We start from the raw sequence: 25,575 nt of genomic DNA on the forward strand, positions 1-25,575 counted from the left end.
CAAGGACAACCTAGGTTGTTCACCAAAAATGGTCCCGCATCTAAACTTACATTCTTGCATTTCAAATAAAGATGCCAAGGGAATAAAGAAAATTTGATAATAGGAGTAAATTAGAAAGTTGCCTAAAATGTTATGCTCTATCTGAATCACGAAATAAAAAATTTGGGTTCAGTGTCCCTTTAATGAATGATTATAAATATAAGATAATGTTTGAAAATTACAACTTTCATCAGTTAGTTCACAGCCCTTACAATAATCTTTAGTGCTAACATTACAAATCATCTCAGTTTGTTGTTCGTCTTTAGACACAGCGCTCATACGGTATTCTGAATTGTGAAGACGTTTTGTCCTTGTGTTTGTTCAGTGTTTGTTTGTGTAGAGTTTGAAAACAAGACCTGTAAAAACAAAGGGAAAACAAATTACTACACATTCAGCTAGATTACGAGTTTTGCGGTACAGCTATACTCCTGAAAAATTGGCCACTGTGAGTGGAATAGCCGGGAGCGCATATTACATGTCGCGGCGGTATAGCTATACCGCAAGCATTTTAGCCTGTAACACAACGTCTATTCCGCACTCAAAAAAATGACGTTTAAGTGTGGGATTTCCGTAGCGCCGGTATTACAGGTTGTGTGTTCAGGCTAAAATGCTTGCGTTACAGCCTATACCGACACGATCCATACCGCCATCTGAGACCAGTAGTTATGGATTTTGTGTAACAAAAATGTTTCACAAAACTCTTAACTAAACTGTTACAAAGTACACTAGCACCCCTAAACTACCTATTCACCGCTAAACTGCCACCCTCTTGCATCGCAAATACTATTTTAAGCTTATTAAACCCTAATCTGCCCACCCACATCGCGACTATTACATTTATTAAGCCCTAATCTGCCGCCCACCCACATCGCCAACACTATTTAAATATATTAACCCCTAAACCGCCACTCCCGACAACGCCAACACTAAATAAACCTATTAACCCCTAAACCTCCAGCCCCCCACATCTCTAACTTATAAACTAAACCTATTAACCCCTAAACTGCTGACCCCCACATCGCAAAACACTAAATTAAACTATTAACCCCTAAACCTAACACCCCACTAAATTAAATTAACATTACAATATAACTATCTTAAAATAAATAGAAACTTACATGTGAAATAAAAAAAAACTAAGTTTAAACTATAAATTAACCTAACATTACTATTCTAATAAAATAAAAAAACTACCAATTAAAAAATCTAAATTACAAATGTAAAAAAGCCTAACACTACGAAAAAATTAAAAAAATCTAAAATTACAAAAAAATAATAAACACTAATTAACGAAAAATAAAAAACACTAAGATTACAAAAAGTAATAAACAAAATTATCAAAAATAAAAACAATTACACCTATTCTAATAGCCCTATAAAAATAAAAAAGCCCCCCCCAAAATAAAAACACCCCCTAACCTACAATAAACTAGCAATAACCCTTAAAAGGGCCTTTTGTAGGGCATTGCCCTAAGTTAACAGCTCTTTTACCTGTAAAAAAATACAAAGTCCCCCCCAACAGTAAAACCCACCACCCAACCAACCAAACAAATTAAAAAAAAAACAACTCTTGGGGGGGAGGGAGCTAGCCTCCGTGCAGCTAGGACATCTGAGCTCAGAGCTCTGATCCCAGACCCAATTTATCTAAGTTTAAAAATACATACAATATCCCCTTTTTCACAAGATATCCTCAGTTTTGCAGAGTGGGGATTATATCTTGTCATCTCTGTGGAGAGAAGGTAGCATACAAATCTACAGTTGCGGCATTTCCAGAGGTGCCTCATTATTTCTAGCACAATCTACCTCTGACAAGAGAATTACTCTATCTGCGGTGCTCCAGAGGGTCGGGATCCACTTTGGAGCGCTTTCTGTGTAAGTAGAAGCGTGAATAGGTGACTGCCGGAAGAATCTAGACACCCGTCAGGGTAGGAGCCACCATCTTGGGCCTAGCTGACCCCTAAAGCCCCACAACACCAATAAGCAGTGTAACGAAGAGGTGTGTTATGCAGATCACGCTCATCGAGCCTTTGAAGAAGTTGTGGGGTAATCCAGTAAGGGCAGCGATTATTTTACTTACCCCCACACATTAAAGGAGACAGCTGAACAGCCTCTGATCGCCCCACGTGTCCCCCGGGGCCCGGCTCAATAGCGACCGACAGACATACTGAAGGTAGAGCATAGAGGAGTGATTGGTGTTTTTACCCTTCTTGTTAGGTCCTTCCTGGCCCGCCGGGTGTGAGTTGAGAGACAGATTAAGGCCCAGAGGAGGGATAGAAGTGTTGGGCCCCCATTAGTTCTGAGGAGAGTTGGGTTTGTCAGATATCACTGGCCTGGTACCTGTGTGTGGGCCTTCTCATATCCCTGTGCCCAACGGACTTGGGGAGAATTTGTGGTGATAAATACACATATTTGCTTCAACATAAAATAAGAAGCTGTTTATTTTTTCTAACACCAAGTGGTTTGCTAGCCCTAGTAAACTTTTTGGAATGGGGGTTGTGAATGTATCCAGAACCTCAGAGCCTGAGAATACAATGGATAGGTTGAGCTGTCACTATGTGATAATACTGTAAAGAAAACCTTCCTGGGGTGCCTTACAGCCCTCTTTAACAGACTCAATAGCCTATTAAGCCTTTGGGCTGGAGACACACATAATCGTTTTCAACTATATTCACTCCCTGCTGTACCTGCTAAGACTCTTAAAATTGATACTAGAGGAGGTGAGGCGATTTTTACATAACTCCAGAGTGTAAGTCAGGAAAACCTTTGAGTTTTTGCCTTTAGATTAAGAAAGAAGCTGAGTCCTCACTGATCCCATCCATTTCCCACTGTCCTAAGTGACAGTGGGTCATATCCCAGCAAACCTTTTCCGGGCTGGTCCAGAGGTGACGTCTCCCCGGGTTTGGTGAGAGGAATAACTGAGGAGTCTCCTGCACACTAAACTCCTATTCACATATATCACTACTCCTAACTCCTTGAAGATGAGGTGCTATACCACCTAAATTTGACCTAGGGGGTTACAGGGGGGAATTCCAAGTAACAGTGTGACAAGAGATTTATAATTAATCGATCCTGAGTGCATCCACCCTTATTGCTAAATCAGGAGAGTGAGAGATTGCGACACAATGGCACACTCCAACAAGAAAAAACAGAGACAGCTGGATTGTTTGAAAAGAACTGTTGCTGACCATTTTAAAGTGGTTGTGGATAGAGAGGGCTCAGAAGACGAGTCAAGAGATTCATTGCGTTGCTTTCAGGATCACCTAGTCAGTAGCCCAGCAGACATGCCACGTCAAAGAGATAGCGATAACTCAGTAATGGAATCCTTCAAAGCCTGTCTTCTAAAATGGACACAACCACTATGACTCCCTGAAGAGTGACATTAAGACATCTGTCGCTGACTTAAAGAGAGATATAGTGCTCTGGGTGAAAGAACGGAATTAATAGAAACGAGACAAGAGGACTTATCAGTCCGACCAAGCTAACGTCTATCATATTCCAAAGTTTAGCAGAACAGATCTCAGACCTTGGAAGTTAAGTTGGCGGATCTGGAAGACAGAATCTTGCGGCAATAATGTTAAGAATTAGGGGGATCTCGGAGGAGGTCTCGACATCTGATCTTCCTGACTTCCTGAGAGGCCTATACAAATATATCCTGGATCCTGTCAGGATTCAGAAACCATAATGGATACTCTCAGAACCCAGGAGTGCTTCCCAAGATCAACCAAGGGATAGTGATTGTTAGATTCCACTATTCACTTTAAAAAGAAGCTCATTAGAGCTGCTTTCAACGCCAAGTTCTCTTCAGGAACAATTCAGCAACATCCAGATATTTCAAGATCTTTCAGCCCACACGCTCGCCAAAAGAAGATCCTTTATGAAAGTGACACAGTCTTTGCGTAAAGCGGGAATCAAATATCACTGGGGGTTCCTAGTTAAATGTGTATTTCCAATATGACAATAAGACACATGTCATATCAGACCTTTATCAGGGCCTCAAGTCTACTAAAAAAGATGAACCTAGGACATATTTTTATTCAGCACAGTCCTCAGCTGGTGATCCAGTTAACAGTCTACGTGCCGCAGCCCCAGCTTGGGATCCGTTGCCTAAACAGAGCTCTACAGCATTTTAAAAGAAAGGAACAGACATTGGGACATATATATAATTTAAACATATCAAGAAAAGTATCTACCCAGGTTTACGGATAAGGTAGTAAGGTTAAGTAAATTATTGTAAATGTTCCCATGTTGATTATCGGGAGACTCTAATTAATACTTACAGCAAATGAATGATGTAAACCCACTTCGGGCCATTACATAGAACTAAACTGTTTCCAGAGACTTTTACACTTATATAGAGTATTTGTAACAGTCGGACTAGTGGTAGGTGGAATCAGCATTCATTATATGGGTCATATATTGTTTTCTTCTTTGTCCTTCCTTATCTAGTTGTTTAGCATTTGTAATGTTCACTGTTCATATTGGTTTAGATATGTTACTGACACTGTTTATTATCATTTACTAGGTTATATAAAAAAAACAATGATTCTATCACTTTTAGATGTAGGTACATAACTGTCGCATCGATAGAAAAGTAATTATGGAGACTGGCCCTAGACACTGGGGAGTCGCTCACTTCCTGACGGGTGAGAGATGATCTCCTTAATGTACACAAATTCTGTATTAGCAATAAGTAAAGCTAGAGTATGAGGTTCTGCAAGCGACAGGGTTTATTGCCCCCTTAAGTTTTTCATTTTAAGAAAGAATCTAAATGGTTCACCGCCCTAGAGGGTGATCCCTAGAGGGGGGAATGTTCTTTACCTATTATCAATACTCTCTTGATTAACTTTAGATATACGCTAGATTAGTCTACATTGCTAAATGACACCTCAACGGTTGGGGTCCTTATGGTAGCAGTAAATAGTCATGATAGAGTTCTTTTCATTCCCTTTAAGGTTACAATGCTAAGTTACAGTTACTGTTTTTCATTCATACTGTATTTAAATTTCATTACCTATTGATGGTCACTGGACCAGGAAATTCCCCCCCACATGTACCCCCTTTATAATCTTATCTGATATCAATATATTTTATCTCAGTTCTATTTCTCTTTATATATTTTCCAATAATTGAGACTTTTAGACTTCCATCATCTGCCCCTCCACCCAGTTTTATGCCCTTATTCCCCCCCTATTAACCATAGAAGGGGGAATATTTCACTCCCAGTATTTAGACTGGGCTATCTAGAGAGCGGCTTTGGACCGTTATTTTGAAATATTTCTTGAGTACTACCACAATCATTGATTTTTGAGATATATTCTTATTATTGATGTTTCCTAGTACTTAGTATCAACACTAGTTAGAAGATTCATTTTTTTTATCTCCCTTCCACTTATCCTCCTCTTCATTTAAGGCTACCCCACCCCTTGCTTACTAATACAGTGTAGTCTTACACCTCTATTACACTTCACTTTAGTAGTTGAATATGGGAGACTTTAGATTAATAACGCTTAACACCCCCACTAAACGAAGCCTCTTACTTAATAGCCTAAGAAAGAACAGTATATATGTCGCGCTTATTCAAGAAACTCATTGGTTGCGGGCAAAGGAAAGCACTTACCATTTTCGAAATTATTCACAAGTTTTTACAGCTTCATATGAAACTAAGTCAAGAGGGGTGGCAGTTCTCATTAAAGATACTCTTGCTTTTGAAACAATCTATATTTAGAGAGATATGCAGACACAATACCTCATTATTGTATGTGAAATTAATTAATGTTATCCTAACTTTTGTGAATGTATATGGTCCCTAATTCGGGCCAAATTAGATTTTTGAGAAAGCTCCTGAGGCGGGTGTCCACTGTGAGACAGGGTGAATTGATAATAGGTGGGGATTTCAATGTGGTGTGGGATCCAAACATTGACAGACAATCTCAATACATGGAGGCACTGATAGAGCAGCGGGTTCATTATCAAGGGCCTTCCGGAACCTGATGGCACAATATCAGTTGTACGACACTTGGAGAGCTATGATTCAGCTGCAAGAGAGTTTTACTTTTTACTCGAACCCCCATAAGTCTTACTCTAGGTTTGGATACTATCTTTGTCCTCCCTCGGCTCATTGATAGGACCACTTCTGCAAAAATTCTGTCCTCTTACTGGTCTGATCACCAGGTGGTTGTGGTGACTGTGGGGTACATGCCCGAATTCTGGTGTGTTTTTTCTTGGAAGCTAGCTGACTGGCTTTTTGGCTCACCTGAACAGAAAACTGAGATAGGTTGTATAATTGAAGACTTCTTTAACATAAACGATAATGGGGAAACCTCAATACAGACGCTATGGGCAGCCTTTAAAATCGTATATTAGAGGTTATTTTTTAAAACAGGAGGCCATAGCTAAGAAAAGGAGAGGGGAATCATTGGCAGTTTTGATGTGTCGTCTACGAGAGATGCAAAATTACTTGAAAACACATTTTCACATCAGGTAAAAGATCAGATTCAAACAATCAGATCCAGTTTAGAGATTTGGAGATTGCAAGAGTACAAAGAACATTAGAAAGATTTAAGCAGATATATTATTATAGCAACAATAAAGTGTCAATCCAATTAGCTAGTAAGCTCCGTAATCAGACGGCGCAGCGTAGAATTTTAGGATTAAAAGAGGGAGCTAGTATTTGGACATCTCCAGGAGATATAGGTAGGACATTCCATAAGTATTACAGTTCTCTATATAACTTAAGCCCCCTAGCGGGAAAACAATGACCAAGTAGGGAGCAAATAAAGCAACACCTAGAGACCCTTAACCCTCCGACCTTATTACTAGATAACGTAGTTCAGTTGAAAAGGCCGATTTCTTTAGAAGAGGTTGCTATAGTATTGAAGAACATGAAAATAGGTAAGGCTCCTGGCCCAGACGGCTTTTCTGGTAGGTTTTATAAGAACTTTAGAGAGCAATTAGCACCCATCCTCCTAAGATTTTTTAATTACTCCTTCACCTCAGGTAGTTTTCGCTCCGAGTTTCTAGAAGCTTCGATCATTACCCCATTAAAACCGGATAAAGATCCCCAAAATTGTGGGAGTTATCGGCCGATCTCTTTGATCAACACTGATACTAAGATATACTCTAAGATTCTGGCCGGTCGCCTGGCAGGGGTGCTCCCCTCCCTGATCCACAGGGATCAGGTGGGCTTTATCCCTAGTAGGGAAGGACCAAATAATACTAGAAGACTCATGCATGTATTTACAGAAGCCAAAAGGAAAGGGGTTCCACTTCTCGCCCTGTCGCTAGACGCCGAAAAGGCTTTTGACAGGGTGAAGTGGGGCTACCTATGGGAGGTGTTAGAAGTATTTGCGGTTCCTGTTGAGCTCAGAACAGCGATTAAGGCGCTATACTTGTCCCCTACGGCAAGAATTAGAGGAATTGACTTTGTGTCTCATAAGATTGATATCTCAAATGGTACCCGTCAGGGATGCCCTTTGTCACCGCTTTTGTTCGCTCTGGCAATAGAGCCCCTGGCACAGGCTATTAGACATAATGAAGATATTAGCAGAATAAAGATTGGAAATGTTCAACATAAAATTACATTATTCGCCGACGAAGTCACCTTGCTGTTGACCTCTCCTCGTTAATCCTTGCCGGCGGTTTTGTCTGTTTTAGAATATTTTGGCTGTCTGAGCTACTACAAACTAAACGAAATGAAAACTGAGGTGCTACATATAAATCTAGAGGCGAGCGACTTGATATATCTTCAGAGAAAGTATAAATTTAACTGGTCCGCAAAATATATCAAACATTTAGGAGTTTTCTTGGGACCAAGCATCCCAGATGCTATAACCAAAAATTTTGCAGACAAATTACCTGAGTTTAAGAAACTGTTGAACTCTTGGGAGTATGCTGAAATCTCTTGGACTGGTAGAGTTGCAGCGATAAAGATGTCTTTCCTCCCCAAGATTACTTATTTATTTAGGTGTGTCCCATTTCAGGTCCCTAGATCCTTGCTGAATAAATTACAAGGTATGGTGACTGAATATATCTGGAGGGGAAAGAAGCCGCAAATCTCTAGGATTTTATTACACAGGCCGATAGATAAAGGAGGGCTGGCTCTTCCGAATCTAATCCATTATAATGATGCAGCACGTCTGTCTCACATCGTAGCATGGGGGGAGACCAACGGACATCTTTAGGTGGCAAGATGTGGAGCGAGCCCTCTTACCTCACCCATTAGAACTTTCAGATTTGCTATGGATTCCAACGCACAGCAGGCAGCAGTTGGGAATTGATCACCCCATACTGCTTGATAACTTGAAGTTTTGGGATAGAATTAAGCATCTAGAGGGGATTGCTCCGCATCCTTCACCAATACATTCTTTTAGAAGCATAACGAGATGCATGATGGAGACACATGATTCCCTTTGGAGGAGATGGGATGGTTGGTGTGTTCGGGATTTATACGAAAAAGATAGATGGATGAGTGCGAGGGAATTCATTTTGAAATTATCAGGTTATTTAGCTTGATGAGAGCATGGGACTTGATGGGTCAGCCCCCAAGAGAGATATCCAAATGGGAAAGTTTGTTTTTTGTCGCGCAGTATACCAGGGAGAACCATGTTGTTTCACTACTACATTTTGTTGGAGGGCCATATAGAGCATATTTTGAATCCCCAGAGAGCATGGGAAATAGACCTGGGCGTTGCGGTGGACACCGCATCTGGAACAGAGAGTTAGCATTTACTGGGAAAGTACTTCATAATTTGGCGCTTAGAGAGCTTCATTACAAGGTTGCAGTGAGGTGGCATTTAGTTCCCACAAGATTGCATAAAATATTCCCAAACTCCTCTCCACTTTGCTGGAGAAATTGTGGTCAATTAGGGTCGTGGACCCATATTTGGTGGGATTGCCCCAGAATTAGACCTCTGTGGAAGAATTGATTTAAAATTCTAAAAGACCTAAACTTTGATATCCCCTTTGCTCCGACCAATGGGTTACTACACTTAACATTCCCGAAAATGGCCTTGCCTAGAAAGCAATTACTTATTTATTTATTCACCTCCGTGAAGCTACTCATAGCGAGAGCGTGGAAACAGATTTTGCCACCTACAATTCAAGAAGTCATATCTCATATGGCATATACACAAAGTATGGAAGAATATGTCTTTAGGTTACAAGATAGATTACACTTACATTACAAAACATGGTACCAATGGAATGAAATGTTCCAGACTTAGCTAACAATCTGTAGATAGAGTAGCTGCCACTTAAAACCTCATTGCAGGAGACCTTAGATCGTAGTAGATTAGATACATGGGGGGCCTAGTCTAGCCACATTTCTTTCGTTCTTTATACCTGCACCCACGGATGGAATTGCTACTCCGAACTTCTTCTCTCCCATACTTCCCTTCTGGTTTCCTTCTCCCCCACCCCTTTTTTATTCTTTTTTTTTTGTTACTAGATGGTCCTGATAATCGAAGAAGAGTTTAGTGTAAGCGTGCTGGATATTGTATTGTCTGTATTGTGGTTATGTTTAAAGAGATCTTTAATTCTTTTTATTTTATAAGCTATATGTTAATGTCACTTCAATTTATTTAAAGAGCTAAAAAGGTGATATGTCCTCAGAACGTGATATTATAATTTTGTAGCTATGAGCATTTACGGCTTGTATTTGACAAGTTTAAAAATTTGGTACAGATAATTTGCATGATGTTACTTATATATATCTTCCTTAGTTCTTTAGCAATAAGGAGCGTAGTGTTGGTATTCCACTGAATGTCAAACATTTGTCCTCTTTGCTATATCTCATGTTTACTTATGTTCATTCATTACTGTTATGTCTATGTTTTGAGATGTATATTTATTGTACCTGAATAAAAAATAAATAAATATAAAAAAAAAACAAATCTTAAAAAAACCTAAGCTACCCATTTGTATGGGCATTGCCCTTAAAGGGGCATTCAGCTCATTTTCACTGCCCTTAAAAGGGCATTCAGCTCTTTTACACTTTGCCCAAAGCCCTAATCTGCAAAAACCCCACCCCAAAAAATAAAAATACCTAACACTTACCCCAGAATATCTACTCACATTTCCTGAAGTCCGGACATCTATCTTCATCCAGGCGGCGAGAAGTCTTCATTCAGGCGGCGAGAAGTCTTCATCCAGGCGGTGACATCTTTATCCATTGCGGGGGCGTCTTCTATCTTCATCCCGGTGGCACGGAGTGGAGCTATCCTGGACCGGCGATGACATCCTGTGCGGAGCGTCTTCTTCATACGGTCACTGCTGTACACTGAAGTTGAATGCAAGATACCCGTTTCAAAATGGCGTACCTTGCATTCCTGTTGACTGATTTGATTCTTCATATTCAAATCAGCCAATAGGATGAGAGCTTCTGAAATCCTATTGGCTGTTCTAAACAGCCAATTGGATGAGAGCTACTGAAATCCTATTGCCTGTTCAGAGCGGCGGATTAGGGGTTAATAACTTTATTTAGTGGCGGCGAAGTCGGGGAGTGGGGGATTAGGGGTTATTAGCTTTTATTTAGTGGCGGCGATGTAGGGGAGCGGTGGATTAGGGGTTAATAGCTTTTATTTAGTGGCGGCGATGTCAGAAAGCGGTGGATTAGGGGTGTTTAGACTAGGGGGTTATGTTAGGGTGTTAGGTTTAAACAAAGCTTTCTTTTCCCCATAGATATCAATGGGTTTGCGTTATAGCGATCTCCATTCCGTGATCGCAGGTGTTAGTTTTTTTTCTAACACTTTCTCCTCATTGATGTCTATGGGGGAAAGCGTGCACGAGCACGTCAAATCAGTCCTTGGCTTTTGTGCCCCCTGTTTAGCGCAAAACTCGTAATGTAGGTGATTAATTTTTAACTTGCATTTAAACATTACTTGGAACTGTGACTAATATTAACATTACTTAAAAGTATTACACACACACATGCACTCGATCGGGTTGAATTGCGGCGATGTCTGTCCGCCTGCTCAGAGCAGACGGACAGGTTATGGAGCAGCGGGCCCTCAAGCTTCATTCGGAGCTTGATAAATGGGCCCCATTGTATCAAAAAATATTTTGTTTGATATAATTACCAACATTCATACAAGATAACTTTATTGTGCATGAATAAAGTCCAGGCGGACTGTACACACAATACTAATAATAATAGTACACAATACTGCTGCTGATATAGGTATCATCTTGTTATAAGGTGTTGCCTCTATCTATCATACTAAGCGGTGTAATGCTACAATCATGCAACAATTTTACCACTATAGGAAGCAACTCTGACAGTATTGGTACATGAAGTTACTGAGAATTATAATCTGCAGTTGGTAATGACAACTATATTAGATTTGTTATGTCTCCTAATAACATACAATGAGGCTTCTAAAGTATGTCCTGGACATTATAGTTGAACTATCACTGAACTCGCAAAAAAGACCCTTCTATAGCGGGGGGGCTTGTATAACAGTTACTCTGACTAGTGATTGTCCAGATTGAGCAATTACTGCATGTGAACAAACAGACGGTGAGATTACGAGTTTTGCGGTAACAGGGGTGCGTTGCTAACGCTTATTTTCAGCTCACCACTCAACTAAAGTAACGCTGGTATTACAGTTTTTTTTAAACCCGGCGTTAGCCGCAAAAAGGTGAGCGTAGACCAGAATTTAGCTCCACATCTCACCTCGATACCAGCGTTGCTTACGGTAGCGGTGAGCTGGCTAAACGTGCTTGTGCAATGGGGCTGAGCTCTCTCTCTCTCTCTCTCTCTCTCTCTCTCATCTTGGATGACGTCACTTAAAGGACCAGTCATTCAGTCGTCGGCCGTCGGATGAAGAGGATGCTCCGTGTCGGATGTCTTGAAGATGGACCCGCTCTGCTCCGGAAGAATGAAGATAGAAGATGCTGTCTGGATGAAGCCTTCTGCGGGTCTGGATGTCCTCTTCTGGCCGGATAGGATGAAGACTTCGGACCCTCTGGAGGACCACTTGTGCCTGGCTGAGTGAAGACAGCTCAAGGTAGGGTGATCTTCAAGGGGGTAGTGTTAGGTTTTTTTAAGGGGGGATTGGGTGGGTTTTAGAGTAGGGTTGGGTGTGTGTGTGATGGGTTTTAATGTTGGGGGGGTATTGTATTTTTTTTACAGGTGAAAGAGCTGATTACTTTGGGGCAATGCCCCGCAAAAGGCCCTTTTAAGGGCTATTTGTAGTTTAGTATAGGGTAGGGAATTTTATTATTTTGGGGGGCTTTTTTATTTTATTAGTGGGGTTAGATTAGGTGTAATTAGTTTAAAATTCTTGTAATTCTTTTTTTTCCTGTAATTTAGTGTTTTTTCTTCTTCGTAATTTAGTTTATGGGTCTAACGCTCACTTTCCAGCCGCGACTTTTCCATACCGCAGATCCCCCTACGCCAATTGCGTATCCTATCTTTTCAATGGGATCTTCCTAACGCCGGTATTTAGAGTCTTGGCTGAAGTGAGCGTAAGAAATCTAACGACAAAACTCCAGCCGCAGAGAAAAGCCAGGAGTTAAGAGCTTTCTGGGCTAACGCCGGTTCATAAAGCTCTTAACTACTGTGCTCTAAAGTACACTAACACCCATAAACTACTGTTCCGATCAGCCAATAGAATGCAAGCTCAATCTGATTGGATCAGACAATCGGATTGAACTTGAATCTGATTGGCTGATTCAATCAGCCAATCAGATTTTTCCTACCTTAATTCCGATTGGCTGATAGAATCCTATCAGCCAATCGGAATTCGAGGGACGCCATCTTGGATGACGTCCCTTAAAGGAACCTTCATTCGTCGGGAGTTCGTCGTGGAGGAAGGATGTTCCGCGTCGGCGGGATGAAAATGGAGCCGGAAGAAAGAAGATTGAAGATGCAGCTTGATAGAAGACTTCAGCCGGATGGAAGATCTCTTCAGCCCCCGCTTGGATGAAGACTTCAGCCGGATGATGGACCTCTTCAGCCCCCGCTTGGATGAAGACTTCAGCCGGATGATGGACCTCTTCAGCCCCCGCTTGGATGAAGACATCGCCCGGATTGGATGAAGAATTCGGCTCGGCTGAGTGAAGACGACTCAAGGTAGGAAGATCTTCAGGGGGGTAGTGTTAGGTTTTTTTAAGGGGGGTTTTGGTGGGTTAGAGTAGGGGTATGTGGGTGGTGGGTTGTAATGTTGGGGGGGGTATTGTATGTTTTTTCTTACAGGCAAAAGAGTTGTTTTCTTTGGGGCATGCCCGCAAAAGGCCCTTTTAAGGGCTGGTAAGGTAAAAGAGCTTACAATTTTTATTTTAGAATAGGATAGGGCATTTTTTTTATTTTGGGGGGCTTTGTTATTTTATTAGGGGGCTTAGAGTAGGTGTAATTAGCTTAAAATTGTTGTAATATTTTTATAATGTTGGTAAATTATTTTTTTATTTTTTGTAACTTAGTTCTTTTTTTATTTTTTGTACTTTAGTTAGTGTATTTATTTGTATTTATTTGTAGGTATTTGTATTTAATTTATTTAATTTATTTAATGATAGTGTAGTGTTAGGTTTAATTGTAACTTAGGTTAGGATTTATTTTACAGGTAATTTTGTATTTATTTTAACTAGGTAGCTATTAAATAGTTATTAACTATTTAATAGCTATTGTACCTGGTTAAAATAAATACAAAGTTGCCTGTAAAATAAATATAAATCCTAAAATAGCTACAATATAATTAGCTTTAAATAGGAATAATTTATTTTATAAGATTTATTTTATTTCGTTAGATTTAAATTATATTTAATTTAGAGGGGGTCTTAGGGTTAGGGTTAGACTTAGCTTTAGGGGTTAATACATTTATTAGAGTAGCGGCGAGGTCCGGTCGGCAGATTAGGGGTTAATACTTGAAGTTAGGTGTCAGCGATGTTAGAAAGGGCAGATTAGGGGTTAATACAATTCATTATAGGGTTTTTGAGGCGGGAGTGAAGCCGATTAGGGGTTAATACATTTATTATAGTAGCGGTGAGGTCCAGTCGGCAGATTAGGGGTTAATAATTGTAGGTAGGTGGCGGCGACGCTGGGGGCGGCAGATTAGGGGTTAATAAATATAATATAGGGGTCGGCGGTGTTAGGGGCAGCAGATTAGGGGTACATAGGGATAACGTAGGTTGCGGCAGTGTACGGAGTGGCAGATTAGGTGTTAAAAAAATATGGGGGTTAATAAGTGTAAGGTTAGGGGTGTTTAGACTCGGGGTACATGTTAGGGTGTTAGGTGCAGACTTAGGAAGTGTTTCCCCATAGGAAACAATGGGGCTGCGTTAGGAGCTGAACGCTGCTTTTTTGCAGGTGTTAGGTTTTTTTTCAGCTCAAACTACCCCATTGTTTCCTATGGGGAAATAGTTTTTGAAGCTGGCCACGTCCGTAAGCACCGCTGTTATTTAGAGTTGCAGTGGCGGTAAATATGCTATACGCTCCCTTTTTGGAGCCTAACGCAGCCCTTCTGAAAACTCTAAATACCAGCGGTATTTAAAAGGTGTGGGGGGGAAAAAGCACGCGTAGCTAACGCACCCCTTTGGCCGCAGAACTCTAAATCTAGCCATTTAATTGTAATTAATTGTATGTAGTTTAGGTAATTAGTTTAATGATAGTGTAGTGTTAGGTGTAATTGTAACTTAGGCTAGGGTTTATTTTACAGGTACTTTTGTACTTATTTTAGCTAGGTAGTTATTAAATAGTTAATAACTATTTAATAACTATTGTACCTAGTTAAACTTAATACAAACTTGCCTGTAAAATAAAAATAGACCCTAAGATAGCTACAATGTAACTATTAGTTATATTGTAGCTAGCTTAGGGTTTATTTTATCAGTAAGTATTTAGTTTTAAATAGGATTAATTTATTTAATTATGGTAAATTTATTTTGTTTAATTTAAATTATATTTAAGTTAGGTTTAGACTTAGGTTTAAGGGTTAATAAATTTAATATAGTAGCGGCGACGTTGGGGTCGGAAGATTAGGGGTAATAAATGTAGGTAGGTGTCGGCGATGTTAGGGACGGCAGATTAGGGGTTAATTAAATTTAACTAGTGTTTGAGAGGCGGGAGTGCAGCGGTTTAGGGGTTAATACATTTATTAAAGTGGCGGCGATGTCCGGTCGGCAGATTAGGGGTTAAACATTTTATTTAACTGTTTCCGATGTGGGGGGGGGGTCGGTTTAGGGGTTAATAGGTAGTTTATGGGTGTTAGTGTACTTTTAGCACTTTAGTTAAGAGCTTTATGTTCCGGCGTTAGCCCATAAAACTTAACTACTGACTTTTATATGCGGTAGCAGTCTTGCCAGGAGAGGGTCTACCGCTCACTTTTTTAGGCGATCATAATACCGGTGTTAGGAAAATCCCATTAAAAAGATAGGATACGCAATTGACATAAGGGGATTTGCGGTAAGCTAAAATCGTGGAAAAAAAGTGAGCAGTAGACCCTTTCCTGCCTGACTCGTAATACCAGCGGGCGTTAAAAAGCAGCATTGGGACCCCTCAATGCTGCTTTTTAAGGCTAACGCAAGACTAGTAATCTAGCCGAGAGTAAGTGGATAAAAAGTGAGGTACTATGATCTCTATTTGTTTCACAGTTGTACTTATATCTTGGTACCCATGTACAGCACTGCAGAATCTGTTGGCGCTTTATAAATAAAGAATAATAATAATACTGAGAAAAAAATGTTCTCTTTATTTTTGTGTATATATTTATTTATATAGATATATAGGTATCGATATGTATGTATTAAAATATATATTTATAAATAAAAAGAACATTTTCTTCCATGTGAAGAACATGCAGTTGATCTAGCGCAGTCTTGGTTTAGCGTGCGAGTGAGTCTTTCACTTGTGTGCTAACTTTTTACTTTCAACTTGTAATACGCTCACAAATGCAGCAGCACCACTTGTAATCTAACCCGTAGTGTTTTTAGATTTGTGAGAATTAATGCATTTATGATGTCAATAAAGGAGCCATTTTATTAAAACCGTAAACAGGACATTTTGCTTCAAAGGGGTAGATTTATGTAGGGTTGAGAAGATTATGGGGCCTATCTATCAAGCTCCGAAAGGAGCTTAACGGCCCGTGTTTCTGGCGAGTCTTCAGACTCGCCAGAAACAGCAGTTATGAAGCAGCGGTCACAAAGACTGCTGCTCCATAACCTGTCCGCCTGCTCTGAGCAGGTGGACAGACATCGCCGGAAATCAACCCAATCGAGTATGATCGGGTTGATTGACACCTCCCTGCTGGCAGCCCATTGGCCGCGAGTCTGCAGGGGGCGGCGTTGCACCAGCAGCTCACATGAGCTGCTGGTGCAATGCTGAATACGGAGAGCGTATTGCTCTCCGTATTCAGCGAGGTCTGGCGGACCTGATCCGCAATGTCGGATCAGGTCTTCCAGACTTTGATAAATAGAGGCCATGGTCCGGTGTAGCAAACCATGTCCGCTCAACCTCACTAAATGCCGATAATTCTAGTGAAATGCTTGTGCAATGCTGCCCCCTGCACATTGGCGGCCAATCGGCTGCTAGCAGGGACTGTCAATCATTCAATTGTATCAGATCGGGACGATTGCAGTCGCCACCTAAAAGATGGTGGAGAAGTTAAGGAGCAGCGCTCTTACGACCACTGCTTCATAACTTATGCTTCAGGCAAGCCAGAAACGATGGGCGTAGAAAGCAGCATCCGTTGCTTAATAAATCTGCCTCAAAATGTGCACTTGAATCAAGTTGTTCCTAGACAGGGCATGAAGAAGATGCGCTGTGCCTTAGATTTCTTCAGAAACTGATATGCGGTTCAGGTATTATTAAGGAATACAGATTTATCACTAGTATGTAAATGGCGATGTTAATTTAAAAGGGACAGTCTACTCCAAAAGTGTTATTGTATAAAAAGATAGATAGATCCCTTTATTACCCATTCCCCAGCTTTGCATAACCAGCACAGTTATATTAACACACTTTTTACCTCTGTGATATACCAGTGGGTGGGATTGCACACAAGCTCAAAATAGTGCTTGAGTGCGATGCTGAATTCCGTATCTGCGCCCCTGTCTGCCTAAGCTTGATAAATTGCCCCCTATCACTCCAAGGGGCCAATTTACCATTGTGCCGGCGGACATGATCCGCATATGCTGTCGACATTTATCAATGCACAAGCATTTCTTGTGAAATACTGGCGCGATGCTGCCCCCTGCAGATTGGCCACTAGCAGGGAGTGTCAATCAACCCGATCGTATCCGATCGGGTGAATTGCGATCCACCTCCTCAGAGGTAAGGAACGAGTTAAGGAGCAGCATAATAAATCGGCCACAAAATACGTTAGGCTGATATAATTTGTTTAAGAAATAAACAGATTGAACTCACCTGGTCAAATCACTGTAAAATCTGAACCTGTATTGTGCCATATATCAGAGTGTAATCAAGTAGCCATCTCTGTGTCAGTTATTACCAATGTGACTTGTATATTTGCATACAGCAAACTAAATTGTATTTGCGAATCACTTTCAGTCAAATTCAAAGTATCATGTCCAGTTATTCAAAGGGCTCGATTTATCAGTCAAGGGTGAAGAGGGGTGTGCATATTCGCGCCTGTCTGCCCCAGCTCTCCTCTGGTGGGCAGAAATCCACTGCCAGAATTAAACATTGCACACAAGCGCTATTTTGCGGTGGAGAAGAGTTAAACAAGCAGTGGTCTGATGACCTCTTCCTGATAAATAATGACTGCAGGTTCTCTTGTGTCTGATGACCTCTGCCTGATAAATACTGACTGCAGGTTCTCTTGTGTCTAATGACCTCTGTCTGATAAATACTGACTGCAGGTTCTCTTGGGTCTGATGACCGCTGCTTGATAAATACAGACTGCAGGTTCTCTTGTGACTGATGACCGCTGTTTGATTAATACTGACTGCAGGTTCTCTTGTGTCTAATGACCGCTGCTTGATAAATACTGACTGCAGGTTCTCTTGTGTCTGATGACCGCTGCTTGATAAATACTGACTGCAGGTTCTCTTGTGTCTGATGACCGCTGCTTGATAAATACTGACTGCAGGTTCTCTTGGGTCTGATGACCGCTGCTTGATAAATACTGACTGCAGGTTCTCTTGTGTCTGATGGCCGGTGCTTGATAAATACTGACTGCAGGTTCTCTTGCATCTGATGACTGCTGCTTGATAAATACTGACTGCAGGTTCTCTTGTGTCTGATGACCTCTGCCTGATAAATACTGACTGCAGGTTCTCTTGTGTCTGATGACCGCTGCTTGATAAATACTGACTGCAGGTTCTCTTGTGTCTGATGACCGCTGCTTGATAAATACGGACCGCAGGTTCTCTTGTGTCTGATGACCGCTGCTTTATAAATACTGACTGCAGGTTCTCTTGTGTCTGATGACCACTGCTTGATAAATACTGACTGCAGATTCTCTTGTGTCTGATGACCGCTGCTTTATAAATACAGACTGCAGGTTCTCTTGTGTCTGATGACTGCTGCTTGATAAATACTGACTGCAGGTTCTCTTGTGTCTGATGACCGCTTATTGATCAATACTGACTGCAGGTTCTCTTGTGTCTGATGATCACTGCTTGATAAATACTGACTGCAGGTTCTCTTGTGTCTGATGACCGCTGCTTGATAAATACTAACGGCAGGTTCTCTTGTGTCTGATAACAGCTACTTGATAAATACTGACTGCAGGTTCTCTTGTGTCTGATGACCGCTGCTTGATAAATACTGACTGCAGGTTCTCTTGTGTCTGACGACCGCTGCCTGATAAATACTGACTGCAGGTTCTCTTGTGTCTGATGACCTCTGCTTGATAAATACTGACTGCAGGTTCTCTTGTGTCTGATGACCTCTGCTTGATAAATACTGACTGCAGGTTCTCTTGTGTCTGATGACCGATGCTTGATAAATATTGACTGCAGGTTCTCTTTTGTTTGATGACCGCTGTTTGCTAAATACTCACTGCAGGTTATCTTGTGTCTGATGACTACTGCTTGATAAATACTGACTGCAGGTTCTCCTGTGTCTGATAACCTCTGCTTGATTAATACTGACTGCAGGTTCTCTTGTGTTTGATGACTACTGCTTGATAAATACTGACTGCAGGTTCTCTTGTGTCTGATGACCGCTGCTTGATAAATACTGACTGTAGGTTCTCTTGTGTCTGATGACCGCTGCTTGATAAATACTGACTGCAGGTTCTCTTGTGTCTGATGACCGCTGCTTGATAAATACTGACTGTAGGTTCTCTTGTGTCTGATGACCGCTGCTTGATAAATACTGACTGCAGGTTCTCTTGTGTCTGATGACTACTGCTTGATAAATACTGACTGCAGGTTCTCTTGTGTCTGATGACCGTTGCTTGATAAATACTCACTGCAAGTTCTCTTGTGCGAATCTGCAGTCGTAGGGAGGTAAAGGGCTTGATAAATCGAGCCCAAAGTTTCTACATGAATGTAAGTAGTCCTGCTGTACATAGTTTCTGCATCAAATTCGTAAATATATAAATAAAGGAGTGTAAATTGCCACCATTGTCTCAATGTAACTGCTGCTACAGAACTCAAATGCTAACCTGAGACTACACCCTCTGACATTAAGCTCCATATATATCAGGTAATAAGGAATGAGGCTGTAATCTGCTGTCTAAACTCTGGAGTATCCTCATACTCTATGCTCATTCACAGGATGAATAATTTCCTAAGATGGAACCATTTTCTCACTCCTTAAAGCAAATCAATTAAAGGGATACCAAACCCAATTGTTTTATTTCATGATTCAGATAGAGGTGCTGAATTATTCAGCTCTGAATGGAGCCTGATGCCCCTGTTTCCATGCGAGCCTTCAGGCTTCCCGGAAACAGCAGTTATGAAGCAGCGGTCTAAAGACAGCTGCTCCATAACTGGTCTGCCTGCTCTGAGGCTGCAGACATCAATCCACCCGATCCTATATGATACTGATTGACACCTTCTGCTAGCAGATGATTGGCCGCAAATCTGCCGAGGGAGGCATTGCACAAGCAGTTCTGGTGAACTGCTTGTGCAATGATAAATGCAGACAGCGTATGCCCCATAGCATGCAATTTTAAGCAATTTTGTAATTTACTCTTATTATCAATTTTTCTTCCTTCTCTTGGTATCTTTATTTGAAAAAATAGGAATCTAAGCTTAGGAGCCTGTCCATTTTTGGTTTAGCACCTGGGCAACGCTTGCTGATTCGTGGCTGATAACTCTTGCGCGTGAGTCGGATGTAGCTGGTGTATTACAAGTTGAATGTAAATGCCCTTGTTGGGATAGCACGACTTCAGAGGTCTAGCTAACTGTTGCACTCAACTAAAAATTTGCACAAAACACATCAAAAATACATTTAACTGTACAGTAATACTCATAATAGCACTGTGTGATAAAAACAAATTGCATAAAAATATTATAAGGACTCAAAGATATGAGGTCTCAGGTGTAAGAAAGAAAAAGTAGCCAAAGGGCTTTAACATAGAGATACATATACAGGTGAAACTCGAAAAATTAGACTATCGTGCAAAAGTTAATTTATTTCACTAATGCAACTTAAAAGGTGAAACTAATATATGAGATATACTCATTACATGCAAATCAAGATAGTTCAAGCCGTGATTTGTCATAATTGTGATGATTATGGCTTACAGCTCATGAAAACACAAATCCACAATCTCAGAAAATTAGAATATTGTGAAAAGGTGCAATATTCTAGTCTCAAAGTGTCCCAATCTAATCAGCTAATTAAGCCATAACACCTGCAAAGGGTTCCTGAGCCTTTAAATGGTCTCTCAGTCTGGTTCAGTAGGAATCACAATCATGGGAAAGACTGCTGACCTGACAGTTGTGCAGAAAACCATCATTGACACCCTCCATAAGGAGGGAAAGCCTCAAAAGGAATTGCAAAAGAAGTTGGATGTTCCCAAAGTGCTGTATCAAAGCACATTAATAGAAAGTTATGTGGAGGGGAAAAGTGTGGAAGAAAAAGGTGCATAAGCAGCAGGGATGACCGCAGCCTGGAGAGGATTGTCAGGAAAAGGCCATTCAAAAGTGGTGAGGACTTTCACAAGGAGTGGACTGAGGCTGGAGTCAGTGCATCAAGAGCCACCACACACAGACGGATCCTGGACATGGGCTTCAAATGTCGTATTCCTCTTGTCAAGCCACTCCTGAACAACAAACAATGTCAGAAGCGTCTTACCTGGGCTAAAGAAAAACAGACCTGGTCTGTTGCTCAGTGGTCCAAAGTCCTCTTTTCTGATGAGAGCAAATTTTGCATCTCATTTGGAAACCAAGGACCCAGAGTATGGAGGAAGAATGGAGAGGCACACACTGCAAGATGCTTGAAGTCCAGTGTGAAGTTTCCACAGTCTGTGTTGATTTGGGGAGCCATGTCATCTGCTGGTGTTGGTCCACTGTGCTTCATTAAGTCCAGGGTCAACGCAGGCATCTACCAGGAGATTTTGGAGCACTTCATGCTTCCTTCCACAGACCAGATCTATGGGGATGCTGACTTCATTTTCCATCAGGACTTGGCACCTGCCCACACTGCCAAAAGCAGCAAAACCTGGTTCAATGACCGTGGGATTACTGTGCTTGATTGGCCAGCAAACTCGCCTGACCTGAACCCCATAGAGAATCTATGGGGCATTGCCAAGAGAAAGATGAGAGACATGAGACCGAACAATGCAGAAGAGCTGAAGGCCGCTATTGAAGCATCCTGGTCTTCCATAACACCTCAGCAGTGCCACAGGCTGATAGCTTCCCTGCCACGCCGCATTGAGGCAGTAATTGCTGCAAAAGGGGCCCAAACCAAGTACAGAGGTCCAATATTGTTCTATGTACAATCCTTGTTTTATTGATTGCATGTAATATTCTAATTTTCTGAGATTGTGGATTTGGGGTTTTCATGAGCTGTAAGCCATAATCATCACAATTATGACAAATCACGGCTTGAACTATCTTGCTTTGCATGTAATGAGTCTATTTCATATTTTAGTTTCACCTTTTAAGTTGTATTAGTGAAATAAATTAACTTTTGCACAATATTCTAATTTTTCGAGTTTCACCTGTACATTGCTAAATATTTGTATATATTACGGGTAAAGTCAGATATCAGGTAATCCTAGGATTACCCGGGTAAAACTGGCATTACCCCAGCGGCTCTGGGTAAAATCATACATCTGGCTTTACCCAGGTAATCCTAGGATTACTCAAACGCTTTTGGATAAAGCTATAAATGCTGTTTGAAAACAACACGGACATCACTTTCTGCAGCCATTTTGCTCATAACTTCCTACAACCCACACATAACCCAGAAGCTGGTGTTGTAAACTTTTATACAATGCACTGTAATTCCCCCATCCTCACTATCTTTTTTGCCTCTGCCTCATTCCCAAAGGTTTACTTGGGGTGAATGCCAGAGTATTGGCGGAACACCTTCATTGAACCCACCAGGCAAAAAAATGAGTGAAGATGGGGGGAATTACAGTGCACCGTATATATGTGTGAAGCTTTATCTAGAAGTGTTTGGGTAATCCTAGGATTACCCGGGTAAAGCCAGATGTATGATCTTACATTGGGCTTAACCCACAGCCGCTGGGGTAATGTCAGTTTTACCCGGATAATCCTCGGATTACCTGGATATCTAACTTTACCCGTATATATATATATGTGTGTGTGTGGATATGTGTATGTATATAAGTGTGTAAATATGTATCAGTTTACGCGATCAGGGTTGTGCGTGAGTAGGGTTTTAGTTTTTTCCCCCCACTTTCCGTGTTCCACTAAAGTCTATGGGGTAATGCGCTAACATGTTTGAGATATTTAAAGTTAAGCTTTTTGCACGCGTCGGGTTAATGTTTGTGTGCAAACTTTTTACTTTTAACTTGTAATACGCATAGTACCCGACACAAAAAGTTTACTTCTAGCAAAGTTAACGCACAAGCAGGAGGTCTCATTTGTGTTCTACTCTAAATCTAGCCAAATATGTTGTCTGGTGATTTATCAAATTCATTTAAAGTTGTTTCAAATTGTATGTTCCATCTTAATCATGTAAGTTTAATGTTTACTTTTCTGTACAGTTAAAGATGCAACTAGTGCTGGTGATACAAGCCAACAGCAGCACAAAAACCGACACCACACAAATGTTTTCTCCCTTAAATGTGTTTGTTTTTTCATTAAGGACATTCGTTCATCATTTCTGGATGAATGCAAGAAATATAGAAACATTTCTCATTTTTATATTTATCCAGAACAGGAAATTATTTGTATATTAGCATAACAAGACCACAACAAATAGTATCCATAAAATCTTCAGTCAAATGTGATTAGTAAACAGCCAGATAGTAATAAATGCTGGAAAAACTTACCATGTAGCCGAAGCAACAGCCACAGATGAGAGCAAGTATACATAAAAGTAAAAATGCATATTGGAATATCAATATCCCAAAAGCGAAGTTGTAAGCTCCAAGGTTGCATGGTCTAGGAGAAACGCTGAAAACTGAGAAAACCCATACGCTTCCTGAAAAAGAAAATACATCATTAATCTCAAAAAATTATTTGCACTGATAGATTTGTCTTAATTAAAAAAATGCTCCCACAAAAGTATTCATTCAAATACCTCGATATGTGGCAATGTTTGTTTGTTTATTTAGAATTTTCTTAACCTTACTGCTCATATTAATATATTTCTTGACAAAAATCATCCCATTGTTATTTTTATTGTATTTCTAGATATCTAAATTTTCTTTCATACAAGAGAAAAGGTAACCTAAGTTATAACATGGCAGCTCCTTTTGTTTATAGACACTAACACCTAGATTACGAGTTTTGCGTTAGAGGCTATGCGGTGCTAACGAGCAGTTTATGCTCACCGCTCACTTACAGACAGCGCTGGTATTACGGGTTTTTACAACCCAGACAAGAAGTGAGTGTTGAGCAAAATTTTCCTCATTACCGCACTCCAATACCAGCGCTGCTTACGTTAGCGGTAAGCTGGTGTAACGTGCTCGTGCACGATTTCCCCATAGGAATCAACGGGGAGAGCCGGCTGAAAAAAGTCTAACACCTGCAAAAAAGCAGCGTAAAGCTCCTTAACGCAGCCCCATTGATTCCTATGGGGAAATAAAATGTATGTCTACACCCTAACATGAACCCCGAGTCTAAACACCCCTAATCTTACACTTATTAACCCCTAATCTGTTGCCCCCGACATCGCTGCAACCTACATTATATTATTAACCCCTAATCTGCCGCTCCGGACACTGCCGCCACCTACATTATACTTATGAACCCCTAATCTGATGCCCCCAACATCGCCGCAACCTACATTATATTTATTAACCCCTAATCTGCCTTCCCCAATGTCGCTGCAACCTACCTACACTTCTTAACCCCTAATCTGCTGCCCCCAACGTCGCCTCCACTATAATAAACATATTAACCCCTAAACCGCCACACTCCCGCATCGCAAACATTAGTTAAAGATTATTAACCCCTAATCTGCCATCCCTAACATCGCCGCCACCTACATTTATTAACCCCTAATCTTCCGCCCCCAACGTCGCCACCACTATTCTAAATTTATTAACCCCTAAACCTAAGTCTAACCCTAACACCCCCTAACTTAAATATAATTTAAACAAATCTTAATAAAATTACTATAATTAACTAAATTATTCCTATTTAAAACTAAATACTTACCTATAAAATAAACCCTAAGCTAGCAACAATATAACTAATAGTTACATTGTAGCTAGCTTAGGGTTTATTTTGATTTTACAGGCAAGTTTGTATTTATTTTAACTAGGTACAATAGTTATTAAATAATTATTAACTATTTAATAGCTACCTAGCTAAAATAAATACAAAAGTTCCTGTAAAATAAAACCTAACCTAAGTTACAATAACACCTAACACTACAGTATAATTAAATTAATTCCCTAAATTAAATACAATTAAATACAATTAAATAAAATTAGCTAAATTACAAAAAACCCCCACTAAATTACAGAAAATAATAAACAAATTACAAGATTTTTAAACTAATTACACCTAATCTAATCCCCCTAACAAAATAAAAAGCCCTCCCAAAATAAAAAAAAAAGCCCTACCTTTACACTAAATTACAAATAGCCCTTAAAAGGGCCTTTTGCGGGGCATTGCCCCAAAGTAATCAGCTCTTTTACCTGTAAAAAAATTTACAAATCCCCCCCCCCCAACATTAAAACACACAACCAACCCTACTCTAAAACACACCCAATACCCCCTTAAAAAAAACCTAACACTAACCCCTTGAAGATCACCTTACCGGGAGAAGTCTTCATCCAACTGGGCCGAAGTCCTCAACGAATCCGGCAGAAGTGGTCCAACAGACGGGCAGAAGTGGTCCTCCAGATGGGCAGAAGTCTTCATCCAGACGGCATCTTCTATCTTCATCCATCCGGCGGGGAGCGGGTCCATCTTCAAGACATCCGACGCGGAGCATCCTCTTCTTTCCACTGCGACTGAAGAATGAAGGTTCCTTTAAGT

The 25,575-nt window shown here is 40.6% G+C and overlaps 1 protein-coding gene across 1 annotated transcript in view; it reads right to left on the reverse strand.

Annotated features, from left to right (window-relative positions):
* Positions 1–249: 249 nt before the first annotated feature.
* Positions 250–25,575, reverse strand: part of LOC128636190 (transmembrane protein 272-like) — a 45,708-nt gene continuing 20,382 nt past the window's right edge. The window contains exons 4-5 of the mRNA XM_053689237.1: positions 23,415–23,566; positions 250–395 (exon numbers count right to left, since the gene is read on the reverse strand). Coding sequence (XP_053545212.1) covers positions 315–395; positions 23,415–23,566 — 233 coding nt within the window. The 3' untranslated portion in view covers positions 250–314. The remainder of the gene's footprint in view (positions 396–23,414; positions 23,567–25,575) is intronic.

This window comes from Bombina bombina, chromosome 7 (assembly GCF_027579735.1).
Source record: "Bombina bombina isolate aBomBom1 chromosome 7, aBomBom1.pri, whole genome shotgun sequence".
NCBI classification, from domain to species: domain Eukaryota; kingdom Metazoa; phylum Chordata; class Amphibia; order Anura; family Bombinatoridae; genus Bombina; species Bombina bombina.